We start from the raw sequence: 18,293 nt of genomic DNA, 5'->3' as shown, positions 1-18,293 counted from the left end.
CTGGGTTCAGCTCATCTTCTGCTCTTCAGTCACAATAAGTGTGTGAATGAGAATCAGCTGCTGAACATAAACATGCAGGTGGACGAGCTGAGACTCCAGCAGCACCACAAATACCAAGATTATATCGTCTCCTAGAAGAAGCCTTTCCATTTATACTTCCTGGCTTTCTTTCTTGCCGTGAGTTGAAAAGATGTCCAGACACAAACTTACAGCCAACAGCCAGTTAGCTTAGCATAAAGACTAGAAACAGGAGGGAACAGCTAGCCTGGCTCAAGCTTGTTGAATATGTGCACAAACAAAAGTGTTATAACAAGGAGGTGTAGTTCTGTGTCGCCTTGTTTTCTTGTCTTGTTCATGCTAAGCTAAGCTAAGCTAAGCTAAGCTAAGCTAAGCCAACTGCTGGCTGTAGCGTCGTTTGTCCCATTCAGACATGTGTGTTATCAGTCTGAACATCTGATGCTCAAAAAAGAGAATAAACATGTTTCCAGCAAAGTCAAACGTTTCTTTCAAGCATGAAATGTTTTTAAGTTTTCTTATTTTTCAAATGTTTTAAACTGTCAATAATATTTGTGATGATTTCTCAGCTGATGTTTGTTCATTTCAGTCCTTTAAATCTGACATCTGGTCCACATTAACAGCAGCTTCTGTCCCTCTGACTGCGTCTCCCTCGTTCTCCGTCCTGACCTTTAACCTTTCGACCATGAAAAGAAAATATAAGTGATGGTCTCTCCTCCTCTTCTTCAGCCGCTCCGTGTCTCCTCCTCTTCATCTTATCTTCCTCCCTCCAAAATCTAATAATGACCTCTGCGTGCACGTGTCCTGTTTCTTTGCCCTCGCGCCGCCCGATGATTCGCCGAGCCCGCAGCCGATCCCAGCCAATGGACGGGGGCCTCCTGCTCGCCGCTACAACATGCCAGGTAACCGTGGCAACGGCCGAGGAGGGGACAGGACCCATGGCGATTGACACTTATCCTCCCACTCGTTTGGTGAGTGTGGTGTGTGACCTTCATCCCTGATTTCTCTCTCAAACGGCTCTTAAATTCTCTGATTTTTTCTCGTTTCTGACAGATTTTTGTGTCCAGCTCATCATTATATGACTCTGTGGTACTTTATAGTACTGGTACTACTACTTACAGTGAGTCAAATCTCTGCACCAGTGAACAGGTTATATTTCTTTAACACCCACTCGTGCTCTGTAACATGATCTCCTGCACTCAGAGAGAGATTTGAGTAAAGACGAGGTGTGAGTGGAGATGAGTCAGAGGAAATTAAACTTTATTGATCATTGCAGCAGCAAACAGTAACAGGATACAGCAGAGAGAAATGAAAAATTTAAAAAAAAGAATAAAGCAAATAACGTCATTGGGAGACAAACTGAGATGATCACCAGCCTCAAACGCTGGAGAGGTTTTTGTCTTTCATGCTTTTTTCTAGTAAAAATGACTGAAAGTGAAATATAAAGCAGCTCTCAGGCTCTGCAGAGTCTAGCACCATTGATTGGAGATACAATTCATGTTAAAGCAACACGTATGTGCAGGTTTCTGTGGTGGAGCTGCTTCAGCTTTAAGTTTGGACGGTGTTGAAATCACTTCCTGTTACCCTCCGACGACTAATCTGTGCAACATCATCATTATAAAGACAAAAAAAACATAAATTATCAGTAAAAGAACACAATAAAGATAAATAAATAGAAGATATGTGGTCTTTATTAATCCTTTATTAGTTATAATGTGCAAATTGTATTTTAGTTTTACGAAGTTGTGACTGAGCGTGACTTTGGTTTGCTAGCTAGCAAGGAAGCTAGCTAACCGTCTTGTTAGCTCCTGCACTCACCTCAACTAAATGTTAGCTTGTTAGTGAAGAAGCTTGTTGGCAGTTTGAATTAATCAGACAACCGCCTCGATATCACGGGTAAAATCAGGCAATGTGAGTAGCAAATACAGAACATTAATTTCAAGTCAGAGAGAACACAGCGGCCATTTTGTGTTCTGTTCGGGTTCTACTTTGTGTTTTTATTTTTCCTTGCAGTGTTTGTATGTCCCTTTAAAACACAGCATTGTTTAACTGTTGGCCAAATTGTACATTTTTCATTTAAAATGATGTTTGAAGTCGCCCTCTTGGCTCGACGTCAGTTAGCAAGCTAGCAAGGAAGCTAGCAAACCAACTTGTTAGCTCTTCTGCTCACTTCAACTGAACATTAGCTTGTTAGCCAAGAGGCTGGCAGTTTGAAGAATTAATCGTAGGTCGCCAGTAACACTCTATATATCACGGTTAAAATCAAATAATACAATCGAGTAATAACTACATGACTTAATTACATATCAGAGAGAGCGTGGCGGCCAATTTGTGTCCTACTTAGTGTTTTTTTCCCCTTTAGTCTTCTTTTAACAGTGTTTTTCATTCTAAAATACAAAATAATAAAAAACAAAACATGAAGAATATCAAGCAATTAATTATCCATGAGATTTGTATTTGAAGTAAATGTTCCCGTTTGTTAACCGCTGCTTTAGCCAGCTAGCTTCCATCTCTGCTTCACTTTGGCCCCGCCCACTAGAACAGGAAGTGACATCAGACCTGCTGAATCAGTTGTAGTATTGGATAAAAGAAACATTCCTGGTTTAGTGTTCGTGTTAAAAAAAAGGCTTACATATTTTAAAATGACTTGACTTTTTTTTTTTGTTTAATAGAAACTACATTTAGTGCAACTTTAAATTAAGACATTTTAGACTCTCAGGAGTCTCATGTAGTCATGTAAACACAAATACATTATCAATATACAACACAAATATTAGAAATATCATCGCTGTCCTCCAGAAACCTGGTGCCTTCAAAAATCCTCAAGAAGAGACGGCAGTGGAAAGATGCTGAAGTGAAAGATGAATTAATAAACTATTCAACTGTTCCAGTTTCTTATGTGTGAATATTTCCTGGTTTCTAACATAATAAAGAAAATATTTTGGAGTTTTAGACTGTTGGTTGTATAAAACAAGCAATTTTAAAACAATTAAATGGTGAAGTGATGAACAGTTGTTGGTTGCAGCCTTTGGACTGATTTCAGATCATTTAAATCAAAGCTGAAGATGATCTCAGAGGAGATGTAAACCTGGTGAAGCTGTCTGGACTTCAGCATCTTCTCCAGAGGGAATTATTTGTATTAGAAAATACGAATGTAACGTAAAAATGTTTATAAAGTTTGGCACAAACCCTCTCCCTCCATCCTGAAGGCGTCTGCATCTCCTGGTTATAAAGTGCTTTAACATCACTGCCAAAAACTCAATTTTAACGTCTATCAGAGAGACAACTGGAGCTTATTTACTCATGCTAGCAGCTAGCAGCTAGCAGCGGTGCTACACATGGCTACAACAATCAGTCCAGGCTGAAGTGTCTATCCAGCCATTTTAGTAGATTGTCTGAATTATTTCAATTAAATTCCAATTTTAGACTTTCCCATCAGCCTCTTCCGTACTTTGCGTTAATTCCTAAGTAGCTCATGTTAAGCATGCTAACATGCTAAACCAAGCTGCTGAAAACAGTAAACATCACCTGGTGTTAGCATCATAATTGTAGGCATGTTAGCATCGAGCCCCGAGGCCCAGATATTTTTCTCAGAAGCTAACATTGTGAAAGAAGCGTCTATAAAAATGGTCCCAACTCTGAGAAATGACTCGTTTCACTGTCATAACAGGAGCTGTTAGAATTTGGAAAGTCTTAAAGAGCCACACGATTCAATTAGTTTCTTCTGTATTCAAGTTAGCCGGGCGCTAAACAGGAAGTTAGCCGGCTGTATGGACCCACAACACAGAAGATCTCTGTAGTTTCACTCCCTGGAAGTCACTGAGAAGCTTCACAGGAGTGAACGAGGCTCCGACATCGACGCCGTCTCCAGACTCTAATTGTTGGATCCACGATTAGCATGCCTATGTTAGCATTTAGCTCACAGCGCTGCTAGCACGATCATTGAAACATGAATGAAATCATGCTGCGCGATCGATCGATTGATTGATGATTTTTGTGTCTTTTAGTATTTTATAATGCTGCTTTACTTTTATCAGTCAGATATTGCACTTTGCCATATTGTGATTCCAACAGTACTCAGATTAACTTCTCAGCAGTGATTCTCTCTACGATAACTCGACAGGATCTCGACAGTAAACGTCACTTTTCTTCTTTAAAACGTGCAGCGGGAGGATTTTTTAAGCTCGGGGTTTCTGCAGGACGAGAGAGACAGGCAATAAATATGTCACACGGTTAAATAGCTAAAGTCCAGTGATTATATGACCGACTAGAAGCAGGCAGGAATGCAGCAAAACTCACGAGCATGATGCAAAAAGTCTAATAAAGTCAAAAAACGTTCCGTATCTGTGTTTCAGTGCAGTTAGCATAACAGGAGCTGATTGACATTCTCATACAGTGTTCAGTGACAGTACCTCGATACATTACAGAGCTTAACATCCATCAATAGTCCAGAGGATGGATAGAGGAGGAGGAGGAGGAGGAGGAGGAGGAGGAGAGGAGGGGGGGTGACAAGGAGGGGAATCAAGGTGAGGAAATGAAGGTGAGACAAAACAAGAGGGGGGGAAGAGAATGAGTGAGGAGACGAGGAGAGAGGACAAAGAGATGAAAGGAGGAGAGAATAGGAAAGGAAAAATAGTGAGGAAATGAATAGGAGAGGAAACAAAGACTACAGAAGGGAAGAGGAGACAAGGAAAGGAGAGAAGAGAAGGCAAATTGAAATGAGGAAACGTGGAGGAGGTGAGGAAAGGAAACAGGGAAAGCAAGGAGATATGTAGAGGAAACAAGGTGAGGATAGGAAGAGAGGAGAGAAGAGATGAAGGAGAGGAGAGGAGGAGACAAAGGGAAACAAAGCATTTACAAAGAGGTGGTCAGACCAAGGTAACCGAGGAAGGAGTGTTTGGTGGAGGAAGACGAGGAGGAGGAGGAGGAGGAGGAGGAGGAGGAGGAAGGGCAGCGTGGTTTCAGAGAGATGAGCGTGGTGATGGGGAGGAGAGGAGATAACTCCCTCCATCCTGCCCGGTCAGAGAGCGAGGGATGAAGAGGAGGAAGCGAGGGGGGGGGAGGAGGAGGAGGAGGAGGGAGCAGCAGTGTGTGTGTTGGGCGGCGTGTGCAGCCGCTGCAGGTGTTTGTGTGAGCGCTGATTGTCTCCGTGCACGTATGAGCGGTGCGTGTGCACGTCTGCGGGGTGTTTGACCTTGCAGTGCAGCCGCAGACTGTCCCGCCGCTTGGCGCTGTACGGGCAGAGGTCGCAGGTGAACGGCCGCTCGCCCGTGTGCACGCGCACGTGCTCCACCAGCTTGTTGGCTGTCCGGGTCAGGTGACCGCACCGGTCGCACCGGTACTGGTTGCCTTGGCGATGACCCTGGAAGTGAACCAGCAGCTCCTGTTGCCCTGGAAACGACCTCTGGCAGATGCGGCAGCGATGCTCAGAGGTGCTATTCTCCGGATGGGTTGCCATAGCAACTGTTGGAGTGCTGCTGGAGGCGGCTGCGGCGCCGACGGGAGGGGTGACGGGGCATCTAGGAGTCAGGAGGGGGAGGGAGGGGTTAATGACACACACACACACATTCCATCACACACACACACACACACACACACCTGACCGCCTGTCATCCGTCAGGTGAGACGCTCAGGTTGATCTGAAGGTGTGACTCACAGAAACATATTGAACTATCGACTTTATAAGACTCTGAATTACTGATCCTGAATATGAATGAGCGTCATTAAAGATAAAGATACATAATGATTCTGTTTAATCCTCGTTATCTGCTGTATTGATACATCACTACCTGCTGCACACACACACACACACACACACAGTTTGAAGGACGAACATAAGAGAGAAGACGACCGTGTGTGATATTAAATGTTAACCTGTCTTCTGCTCCTCGTTGTTACGTCACGTTGTTTCTGTGTGAAACTGTTTCAACATGTTTGTTTTGACGCTTCGGTCCAGATGTTCCAGATGTTTGTCTGAGGGTCATTATGAATGATGTCATAGTGACATCATTCATAATGACCAAACAGCTGTGACTCATTCATCTTCTGAGAAATGTGTGACAGGCAAAAAATATTAAATTATAGGATTTAATAATATATCAAAAGTTAAATAAGAAGTAAAGGCCGTTATATTTTAAATATTTGTTATATATTATTGGACAAAAGTTATAATATTTTCAGAATAAAATTTTAGTTTTTCAAGAATAGATAAAAAAATATTATGATAAATATTATGTTAAAGTCTCAGTATTATCAGTATTAAGTCGGAATATTAAAATATATATAATATTATTAGTTTTTATAATTTCAAGAATAAAGTTTTGAAATCGCAGAAAAAAGTCTTTTATATTTTAAGAAAAGTAATCTTTATGTAAAGGGAAAAAAGTTTGAATATTCCAAGATCAATGTAAAAAAAATCATATTAAAAACAAATATAACATATAAAAATATTGTATTATTATAGGAAAATATTCTTAATATTTAATAAAAATCAGTTGCAATAAGTCAAGGAAAAAATGTAAGAAACAAAAAGAATAAAAATCTTTTTGAGAAAAAAACCCTCATATGAAAAAATGTGTATTTTAAACTAAAATTGTAATTATTCAAGAAAAGTCATAATACTAATAATCTTGACAGTATTGACATTAAAAGTCATAATATCTTTAAAAATCAAGTTAAAAATCATCAGAGTAGTTGTACTATATTCAGGAGGAAATTCTTTATATCTCTTTGAAACAAAGTCTCTTTTTAGAGAAAAATATCTCGAAGTCAAAGGAAAAAGTTTTCATATTTTGAAAATAAAGATGACAAGTTGCAATATTTCACAACCAAAACGTTAAAATAACATTAAAAAGATCTTTATATGGGCAAAATGTGTTTTTGAAAATAAAGTTTTAATATTTCAAGATAAAGTCAATAAAGTCAGTTAAACAACTAAACATCCGCTGTGGACAAATATTATAAATTCTTTCTCTTATAGTTTTAACTTTATTGTTGAAAATCAAAGTCAATCACAGGATTTTTCTGCAACAGTCGTAATAATAATTATAAGAATACTTGTTGCAGCTTCGACACATTAAACATTATAAACGTTGTGAATCACACAGCTCATGCTGCAGGTGTGGAACTATATTTAAACACCTGCATCAGTCACACAGGTGAGGTGAGCTCACCTCATCTCTGCGCCGGCTCCCATGTTCCCCTGCATGTGTGTGTTGGCGTGAGCCCTCATCTCTGCCTCCTGATTGGTCGAGTGGTCGCACACGCAGCAGTGCAGCGAGAATGAGCCGCGCTCCCATTGGCGGTGTTCCGTCATGTGACTCTGGAAAAGAGCTCGACCGTCCGTCTCAAAGCCGCACACGTGACACCTGGAGGCACAGGTAGGTGAGGACGTGTCACAGTCGCCACGGCAACAGACATTTAAATGACTGAAGCATTTTGTGGACGTAAAGTGACCTCGTGTGACTTCATACAGCGTCTGGTTCAACAGCGTCACGTGGTTCACTTCTTCTAAAGACAACGTTTTTGTTTTTAAAATGTTTGACATGACTTAAGTTTCCTTTGAGATCGACGCCTTTTCACAAAGTTTGAGCCTTTCGTAGACTGAAAGTTAGACGGATGACGAGCGTGGATCAATATCATCGATGACAATATTGGAGAAATACGTCACAGCCAGCAGCCAGTTAGCTTAGCTTAGCTTAGCTTAGTTTAGCATGAAGACTGGAGACGGGAGAAAAGACTGGTTCTGTACGGAGGACTGAAACTGCAAAAATTAAAAAACTATGTGCAATAATAGAGAAAAAATAATTGTTTTAAAAATTAATTAAGATCACATTTATCACATTTAAATAATAACCTATAGGTGAATTAATACAAACGTAAATAAATGCAGTATTATCAGTTTAAGTCACATTTTAGAAGTTAATTTCTACATTTATTTGTTATTAATATTTTAGACTAATTTGATAACATATTAATGAATATATTGACACATTTATTTATTTATTTATTTTTGATTTTGGCAGATTCTGTCCTCCATATGCTTATTAATAATAAGTTTCCATGAATAACTCATCAAAGTGAAGATTTGTGAAGATTTCCTCGCTGAACTAAACAAAAGTTTCTTTTCTGCAGGAACAAACGACTCCACAGGCTCAGTGGAACTTTTAGATTTGCCTACAAATGTTTCTGATCAGCGCGGCGCTCTGCTTTGTGTTGGCTCTCCTCCGGGGAGTCATGGAGTCAATGAGCGTCGTCAGAAGCGTGTTTGTGTTACCTGTAGAAGAACGAGCCACCTGTGGTCTGATCTCTGCTCGCGCTGCTTTTGGTTTCTGTGGGAGAAACAGAAAAGAAAGAGTCTTCATTACTCTGCGAAGCGAATCATGAAATAAATCTTCTGCTGCACTCCACAACTAATGACGAGTCCCTGTGGAAGTTATTATTTATAAACTTCAGTGTGAGTGTTTAGTCTGCGCTCTTCAGCAGCGTCTTTATTATAAACCCAAAGGGCATCTGGTGGCTGCGTGAATCCATAACAGAGGAAAAACTGCTCACTGAAACACCATCATCAAAGTGATAATATTATAATAATGCTGCATTAAAACACTGCAGACAGACTCAATGTACACAGTCAACAAAGCTGTGTATCGACTGATCTCAGTGCAGTCGGTACAAAACTGTCTTCTGCTCTTTAAAACTCATCTGCAGCAGAAAGAGCGCTAAAGTTAGCATGCTAACCAGTTAGCCCCGGTCCGTCCTGTCTCATAACACCAGTTTGGACCTCAAGAGTCCAGTTTCAGTTTCAGAGACGTGTAACATTGTGTTGCTATGTTTCACAAGTTTTCTTCACTTATAGGTTAAAGGCAGAAACACACCGGCCCAACTGTTGGACGTCTGAAGCGTTTGGAGAGACTCGGACGAGGTCGGCGACTAATCTGTTCCAGCTACGTCGGAAGCTTTCAGAGCCGCTCAGACGTTCTCTGATCCAATTCAACATGCGGAGGTTGGCTGTCGGACGTCTGAGCCACTGGATTCTCTGATTGGTTGTGTGCTAGCGAATCAGCACGGTGTGTGGGAGGGGCAGAATACTGTGTGTGCTTTGGTTTTCTACGCACTCTTCCGTCATTTCTTGTTTTCATGTTTTGCAGTACTGGCACGAGACTAGCTGTTATTGTGTTCGTTCAGGACGAATTAATCTGTGTTCGTCTGGTAATGCCTCGCTGCATGTTTAGTATGCAGCTGTTTTTGTCTGAAATAGTTCAGTTTGGTTTTGATCGAAAGTAAAGAGAGTTGCGTGCATAAAACTCTAGTCCTGCATCTTTAACTAGAGCCACCCGCGTAATGCATCTCGCACAAGCGCAGAATGTACACGCTACTGTGGAGCTGACAGCATGTTGAAGCGGTGTGTTCAATGCAACTTTTCTGCTGAACGGGTCAGACAAGAGGCAACAGAGTGGTCGGAGAAGGCAGTTGGACGTCTGGGCGGTGTGTGGGGGCCTTAAAACACGGACAAAATAAACTCACAAAAGGAGAAAATATTTGATTTTTACACGTATTTAATGAACCAAACAGTAAAATACAACCGCACATCGTCTGAATTCAACTTTCTATCGAAATAAGAGGAGTTTGATCGCCTCGTTAACTCAGCGACACCTCTGGTTCTGTCCACATAATCTCTTCAGGGATTCAGACTTGTATCACACCAGACGAGCTGCGTGGAGCCATTTTGTGTCTTTTCTGATTTCTCCTCCGACTTCACTTTAATATTCGTGTGAACTCCTGCCTCATGTTGTGAATGTAGAGCTCATGCTGAAGACTTTAAATACAGCCGTGTGTCTTCTGAATTTCACCTCAGGGATCAATGAAGTCTTTATAAATAATAATATATCATCACTTATTTTGTATCATTGTCATATTTTTTGTTAATACTCTTGAGTCTGCAAAGTAGCAGAAAAAAGACCCTAAAAATAGAATCAATCCAACGATTGTTAATCTGATCGATGTTTAATTGATCGTGAATTAACTGAGTGCTTCCCCGAATCAGATCGTGACACTAACGGCTCCTTTAATCCTCCACTCTGACCGACAGCGCTGTGTTTCATCGCTGAATATTACACCGAGATTGACGAGCGAACGCGTCATTGACGAGCACAACAACTGAGTCAGTGTGTGATTCTGTCCCGTGAGACGATGATCGACATGCAGGAGATCTGCGCCTCCTCCAGCACGACGGGAGCAGCTGACTCCTCACACACAGCCGCTGCAGCTACATCCACACACACTGAGACGTGTCGAGCTACATGTGGCTACTACTCACACAGCTACTGTATCTGTGTGTGTGTGGATGTGTGTGTCTGTGTGTGTGTGTGTGTGTCTGTGTGTGTGTGTGTGTGTGTGTGTGTGTGTGTGTGTGTGTGTGTGTGTGTGGTGTGTTACCGTGTGGAGGTTGCTGGGCGCTCAGCAGAGGGGAGGAGCGGAGCGGGTCCACATTCATCTTCAGAACAGGACTACAGAAAGGAGCACACACACACACACACACACACACACACACACACACACACACACACACGTATTGTCAAACAGAACAAAGCAGGTCAGAGGTCACATGACATCACTGACAGACACCAGCAGGAGGTGCTGCGTTACCTGCTCCTGACGGGCGGAGTCGTCCTCTCCACCGGCCGACTGCTGGATTTACTGACCCGCTCTGCACAAACACACATTCATGTCTCATTATTGTGTTTTTAAAGACAACAACACTAACAAATGATGATTTATTGATCACAAAGAACGGGTTTAATACTATTTAAAGTTAATGTCAAAGTGCTGACCGTGTAAATAAACATAAACAGGTTATTTTTGTAGACATTATTTTTAGAGCAAACATTTGATTTGTGACAGAAAAAAAGACGGATAAATGATCTAATGAAAATTAATCTTTATCCAAAGCACAAACTTTATTGAATTTGGGTATATTTATACGTGTATCAATAATGTGTGTACGGACGACTGAAACTGCCTAAAACAATATTTTAAAATATGAATGGCTCAATAAATGATTTAATCTGCCATCTGACTAAAAAATATATAAAAAATAAATGTAGATTCTAATTAATTTATAAAATGTGTATCAGAAAATTATATTTCTGTTTAAAATCGAGAAAAATAATAATAATGTATTAACTGCTGTATTAATTCCCCTTTTTATTTAGTTTTCTGTTTTATTTGTGATTTATATCTATTTAATTCTTGATATAATATCTAAATAATCCATGAAAAAAAAAATTCAGAGAGAATAACAGAGGAATAAATACAAAAGTGAACAAATACAGAGGTAAATTAAAACAGAAATATAATTTATGTCACATTTTCTACATTATTTTATGCTTACTTTTATTCTTTTGGTGATTTTAATGGCATATTAACTTATTTATTGAGCCTTCTTCTATTTATTTGTTTTTGTTTTGTCAGTTTCAGCCGTGGATACATGCTCACAGTATAGAAAAGGAAAAGAGCAGTGGTGGAATGTAACTGAGTACATTTACTTAAAGGCTACTTATTTTTTACTTTAATATTTGAATATATGAAGGTTGTTGTGTTTCTCTTTTGTTTTATTTCCCCCTGTAAGGCACACTTTAATCTCTGGTTTCCACAAGCACTTTATCAATCAACTTATTTTATAATTCTAATAATTATTATAAACGACCCAAACAGGAGTGTGAGAGAGTGTGTGTGTGTGTTAGGGGTGGGACGATACGGGTAACTCACGATTCGGTACTGTGACGATATTTTGCCCACGATAATGATAATATCACAATACACGATATCTGCAATATTTGATATATTGCAAGACATTTCATCAACGATATATCACGACATGTGACTGAAAAAGAAAAAATACCGATACAAAGGAAAACGTCTTATGCATCTATTGCATTTACTTTATTTCATTTTCTATAAATTTAATATGCCTTGATGTGTCCAGGTTGACCCAAAGCACTTTTATGTTCCCACTTCCCAGGTACTGGATGGGTGAACATAACACTGCACATAACTGGTTGCATACTGAAATGTTCCCAATATTTCATTACATTTTTACGTTATTCTTATCTTGTTTTGCTATTGTTAAACTAAAACGGGCTCAAGTTTACATAAAACAAGTTGCTACTGACTTTTCAGTATCAGAAAGCACTGTCCTGGTTTACATAAGACATGTTATTAATATTAATGCACTTTAATGTGTCCAGCTCAGGGTTCTCTCCAGATGGTGGAACAGCGGCGCTGCGCCGCTATACTGCTAGCTCAGCTACTATACTAATTTTCAGTGTTAGCTGCATGTAGTGAGTGTAGTCCGTCGGTCCCCCGGCTGACGGCGATAACGACCGCACCAGTGTTCTCCCGTCATCTGTCTCGTAAAAGCCGAAGTGGGTCCACACTTTAGAGTGGAAACTTGCGGGTGGGTCTTTGATTTGTTTTTCGTTATTCGTATTTTCCGCCATTCTTGCATCTGTTTTTCTTTTGTTTTTAACTCGTCTTCTTCACCGGCCGCTGCTTATGCCTACTTTACCCTCATTTACGGGATTAGCGCCCCCACAAACAGGACAGGAGAGATTAAGTACTGACGGTGACAACGGGGTAAATCCATAATGTGTGTTGTAGTAAAATATCGATATTTGCCGTCAGTATGTCGATTATTTATTGCGACAGAGAGCACAACAATATATTGCAATACCGATTTTTTTTCCCACCTCCAGTGTGTGTGTTACCTGAGAGCTGGTGCAGCAGTGTGGACGCCAGGTTCACCGACATGTCCTGCCACAGCACGGCTCTGAGGCACTGGTCAGCCATCTTGGCTCCAGAGGTGAACTGGTCTTCCATCTTGGCTCCAAAAAAGAGCTGCTCCTCTGTTTTTGCTCCTGAGAAAACACGGCCCGCCATCTTGGCTCCAGGAAGAAGCCTGTTCTCCAATTTGGCTCCAAAGAGAAGCTGGTTCTCCATCTTGGCTCCTGAGGGAAACTGGTCCTCCACCTTGGCTCCAGGAAGAAGCCTGTTCTCCATTTTGGCTCCAAAGAGTAGCTGGTTCTCCATCTCAGCTCCTGAAGGAAACTGTTCCACCATCTTGGCTCCAGGGAGCAGCCCATTTTCCATTTTGACTCCACAGTGACGCTGGCTCTCCATCTTGGTCACTGGAAGAAGCCTGTTCTCCATTTTGGCTCCAAAGAGAAGCTGGTTCTCCATCTTGGCTCCAGGAAGAAGCCCATTCTCCATTTTGGCCCCAAAGAGAAGTTGTTTTTCCATCTTGGCTCCTGAAGACAACTGGTCCTCCATCTTGGCTCCAGAGAGAAATGTGTTGCTCATCTTGGCTGTAGTGAAAGGCCGCTCTGCAATTTTAGCTTTAAAGAGAAGCTGGTCCTCCATCTTGGCTCCAGATATACGCTGGTCTGCCATTTTGGTTCCAGAGATACCATGGTCCTCCATTTTGACTCTAATCTGAAACTTGTTTCCTCCAGAGACAACACTGTTTGGCGTCTTGCCTCCTGTATAAAACTTCTCCTCTATTTTAAGGCCGTGGAGACACTGGTCCGCCATTTTGGCTCCAGGGTGCAACTGCTCTGCCATCTTGGTGCCACTGATACCCTGGTCTTCTGTTTTAATGCTAAATAGATGGTGGCTCGCCATCGAGGGAGGTGGAGTTATATCTTTTGAGATTGGTCGGTTGTGGACGAGGTCAGATACAACCAAGGTGTCGACTTCCATCGGCTCCTCTTCTTCTTTGACTCTCACCACATGGCTGTTCACTTCCTGACGTTCTGTGATTGGTGGGAAATCAAGTGACAGTGAGTGTATTGCCTGCAGTCCAACATGTCATGTAAGAACTTCATATGTGTGATGAATTTTTTATCTACAACCATTTAAATAATGTTTAATTATTTCATACCAAACATTCTCTGATTTCAGCCTCTCACAGGATATAAAACAGTGTTTTACATTACTGAGTTTTGGATTCTGATCCATGATTTAAACAAGATGTTTAGAAGTTATCAAGATGGAATAAATACTTCTCTAAACATCTTTCATTTGATATAAATTAACCACACACACACACACACAGACACACACACACACACACACACACAGCTGTACCTGCCAGTTTCCTCAGCATGTCTGAGGCCAGTGTGTCCGTGGTGGTGTTGCCGTCAGGTGTGTGTGTGAGTGATGGCGGCTCAGGACTCGCCCCGGGTCCGTCCGGTGACAGAGCCAGGCCGGGCTCGTCCTGCTGCCCGCCACGCACCTCCGGCAGGGCTTCACGCCTCTGAGGCTCCGCCTCCGCCTGCCTCCCAGGAAGCATCTGGGCCTTCTGGGTGGCCTCTGGAGAGAGAAGTGTGATTTGATTCAGGTTAACTGTAAATAGATTACAGCAGAGTTCACTTTACAGACTGATAACTGCTCTCAGCTCAACATGACAGTACAGGACTGAACACTGCGTTGCCAAAAGTATGTGGACACCTTTACATCACTCAACTCCATGTTGACTAATCTGCTGCTGGAAAAGTTTTGATCACAACTGGAAAACTTCAACTGAAATCTCTGATTTATGTGTCTTTTTATTCAACTTCGATAAATCCCACTTTAGTTAATGTGTTGCTGTCACGTTAAAGTGGTCGATGACGTGAGCGCTTGTAAGTCGTAAACAAAGGAATCCTTCCTGTTGGAGTTCATCCCTCAGGTGTGACGTCTGAGAAAACCATTTCTGGATCTGACTGTGTGCACACTGTCATGCTGAAACAGGCAAAAACAAGCAGCTGCCACAAAGCTGAACGCTCACTAGTGTCTAAAATGTTACACAAGTTGGGTGATTGATTGAACCAATATGTCAGATATCAGCGATTAGTCCAGGGCTGGGTGGAGTTTTCAGCAGTTATGTTTTATTGCTTTTTTTGGCTATTTCAAGTTTCTTTAATTCCATAATAGAGAGAAACTTGAATTCAGAGGGTGCTCACTCGTACTTTCACGTTTAAGAACAGGACATATCACTCAAACCTCAAATATATCACTGCACGCTGGGCGATACTGCCTTAATATAATACTGTGATATTTAATTACCTATATCACGATATTATACACAATAAAATCTTCTCTAAAGCACAATGATGACATGTTGGGACTGGACGACAATATCGATGTAGGGTTGACTGAACACAATGAGATTATTGATCAGTAATCATCAGTAATATGGAAATAATGACAAAGTGTGCAAAGACAAGTAGGAGAACAAGTCTGGTAAGTTCACAAAATGACTGTAATTGAATGTTTTGTCCTTAAAGTGGAAGAAAATGAGCCGACAGTCACGAGTGAGACGACACCACTTGGAATGTTTTGCATGATAAATAGCTTACAGTAATAATTAAATATCAAAATTGTCATTGATTAATTTCCTGTCTGATAAACTGATCAGTTGACTGCGCTCACCAGAAGAAATGAACAATATATGTGTGTCAGCTTGTGTGTGTGTGTGTGTGTGTTACCTGACAGCCTGATGAGGAGGTCAGACGCCATCTTGGTGCTGACATCGGGGCTGAAGAGAGAGGTGGCTGCTGGGAAGGGACTCGAACCTGCGGCGTGTGCGTCCGGCGTGTGTTCAGCGTGCGCGTCAGCCGCGTGCACGTTGGGCACAGTCAGCGAGCGAGCATCACCGCCGGTGTGTGTCTTTGTGTGTGTGTTTGCAGGGTGTGTGTGTCGTTTGGCTGCATCAGAGGGAGGCTGCAACACACTCGACCCACGCTTCATTTTCCGGTGTGTGTGTGTGTGTGTGTGTGTGTGTGTGTGTGTGTGTGTGTGTGTGTGTGTGAAAGGAGAGGGAGTCAAAACTCAGAAGAGAGGAGGGCAAGAGAGAAGGAAGAGGAGGAAGAAGAGGAGGAGGAAGGCAGTGCTGCTAAAATAAGACGACTGTGTTTTAACATATGGAAGTGAGGAGAGCATGATAGAGAGAAAAAAGGGGAGATGGAGGTGAAGGAGGAGCTGGAGAGAGAGAGAGCGAGGGAGGATCTGATGTTCAGACCGAGCTGTTGCTGCCTCTCATTGACCTGAAAGAGAGGAAAAAGATGGAGGGAGGGAGGGAGGGAGAGAGAGGAGAGGAGAGAAAAAGAGAGGAACAGGATGAAGGGCGAGAGAGGACAGAAGAGAATAGAGATGTAGAGAGAGAGAGGGGGAGATAAAGGGAGGAGGGGGGAGGAGAAGAGAGGGAGAAAAAGGAAAAAATGAACAAAGTGAATCTGTGAATGAATGAATTATTGAATGGGTAAGGCCCAATAATAAGGGGATAAATCATGGCTGTTATCGTCATGGTAACGGACCCTGCTGTGTCTCCTGCCCTGACCTTCCCACCGACAAACAATCATCAATTATGATCAATAATCATCAGTGACTACTTCCACCTGCCAGCAGCTGTTAGCCCTGATCACTCCTCGCACTTGTAGAGAATAAGATGTTTAACACAGCGGCCATCAGCTGTAATACAACACGACTGAAGGATCAAAAATCATAGAAAATAACAAAAACATTCAATTATTGGTTTTTAATTGTAGATTTGAGGAGAGACATTTACAGCTTTTGTATTTAAATCTCATGAAAATAAATACAAATACAAATTATTGGAATTTAATATTCTCTTTGAAATGAATGCTGATATAATGGAAATAAATAAAATCAATTAAATTTAAAGAATGTTTTAAACAACTGACACTGGTTGACTTTATAGAATATGAAACTTACATTGAATTAAAAGTATATATATGTAGACCTATCTCATTCACAAAACAGCCTCATGGTGTTAGATAAAGACAAAAAATTATCTAAAAACAAAATAAAAAATTGAATATAAAAATGAGATCAACTGTGCTTCACAAAGGGAAATTACAGTATGTTAAAAAATATATATTATTATTATTTATTTATTTATTCATTTATTTTCACCAAAAAATATTCAGAAATATTTATTTTAATTAAAAAAATAATTAAAAATAATTAAACATTAATTTATAATGATAAAATGTAATTAATCAGTATTAACCGACGGTCTTCACGCCCCGGTTCTCTCACTACCCTCACCGACCCCGCTCCGTTCAGCCTCCTGCCTCCGTCTCTAGGCGACACGGTCCGGCCAGCCGCCGCCGCCGCATCCGCATCCGACAGGGGAGTGAAAATGACCGGGCAGCAGCTCGCTCCTCTCCCCCCCCTCCCCTCGGTGTCGGTCGGTGTCAAAGCCCCCGGAGCCCCGCCGTTAGCTAGTTATCTCTCCCTCCCCCCCTGCAACATGGCTGAACGGCTCCCCGACACACCGAGTCAGAAAGTCGGCTCCCGGTGCGGGATGGCAGCGGGCTCCCTACTGACGCTCAACCGCCAGTTCAGACATTCTAACGGCTTTTCTTTCCCCTCCAACGGTTACCGGGAACGAGGGCAGGTGTCAGGAGCCCGGCCGTTACCCCCACCTCCCCTCCTCCCTCCCTCCCCACCTCCCCCTCGCTCTCCTGCAACATGGCTGAACGGTAACCCGACCTCACAGGACCTCAGAAGTCATTTTCACGGGTCAGTTAGCATCGATAAGCGGACATTGCTAGCACTAACCCGCCGCGGGTCTGACTGTTAGACACCAGCTCATCTCCCCTCCGTGACTTACCGGTACCAGGAGGGCAGGTGGCGGCGGCGGCAGCGGTGGTGGCGGCGGCGGTGGTGCAGTCCGGGGCATAGCCTATATATAGACCACACACTTCTCCCATGTTTAAATTCCCTCCTTTTTGCCCGATTCTTCTCTCACGGTGTCTCCTCCGTGTCTCCGCCGGCTGCCTCCTCATCCCCGCCCGGCCGCGGAGCGGAGCAGAAATGTGGCGGTGAGCTGATCCGATTCTTCCCCGAGCCCGAGGATGACGGGTCGGTCACCGAGCAGGGCAGATGGAGGTCTCCGCCTCCTCTCTCCCAGAGTGTGTGTGTGTGTGTGTGAGCAGAGAGATGCAGTGTTTGTGTGTGTGTCCACGCGCCGGATCATAGCACAAGGGCAGGACACGCGTGAACCCATGCGCACGCGCCCGTGCCCGCGCCTGAACCCGAGCTACCCGCTCGGGCACGGGCGCGTGCGACACGGGTTCACGCGTGCACGAGATGACAGCGTGTACATACACACAACTGTAGTACATCAGAGTAACGCAGTGTGGAGAGTAACGACGGGTGGAGTGTAACGTGTGCTGGGTCGTTACAGTTACACAACACGTGTTAAGAAGCTCTGA

At 42.4% G+C, this 18,293-nt stretch overlaps 1 protein-coding gene across 5 annotated transcripts; it reads right to left on the bottom strand.

Annotated features, from left to right (window-relative positions):
- Positions 1-1,254: 1,254 nt before the first annotated feature.
- On the bottom strand, positions 1,255-18,127 carry LOC115590255 (uncharacterized). Of its 5 annotated transcripts, XM_030431539.1 has the most exons (10): positions 17,690-18,127; positions 15,863-16,097; positions 15,540-15,828; positions 14,158-14,382; positions 12,780-13,823; positions 10,660-10,720; positions 10,450-10,520; positions 8,291-8,345; positions 7,188-7,382; positions 1,255-5,534 (listed from the first exon to the last, which is right to left on the bottom strand). In XM_030431539.1, exons 3-10 carry the CDS (start codon positions 15,799-15,801, stop codon positions 5,036-5,038), a joined length of 2,412 nt encoding a protein of 803 aa, XP_030287399.1. In that variant the 5' UTR covers positions 15,802-15,828; positions 15,863-16,097; positions 17,690-18,127; the 3' UTR covers positions 1,255-5,035. The 5 variants fall into 5 exon arrangements, with proteins under 5 accessions (XP_030287399.1, XP_030287397.1, XP_030287401.1 ...); XM_030431537.1 differs by having other exon boundaries at positions 15,540-16,097; XM_030431541.1 differs by lacking the exon at positions 17,690-18,127 and adding an exon at positions 17,122-17,250 and having other exon boundaries at positions 15,540-16,097.
- Positions 18,128-18,293: the final 166 nt, after the last annotated feature.

This window comes from Sparus aurata, chromosome 10 (genome assembly GCF_900880675.1).
Source record: "Sparus aurata chromosome 10, fSpaAur1.1, whole genome shotgun sequence".
Lineage (NCBI taxonomy): Eukaryota > Metazoa > Chordata > Actinopteri > Spariformes > Sparidae > Sparus > Sparus aurata.
This window is presented reverse-complemented; position numbering and strand designations above follow the sequence as displayed.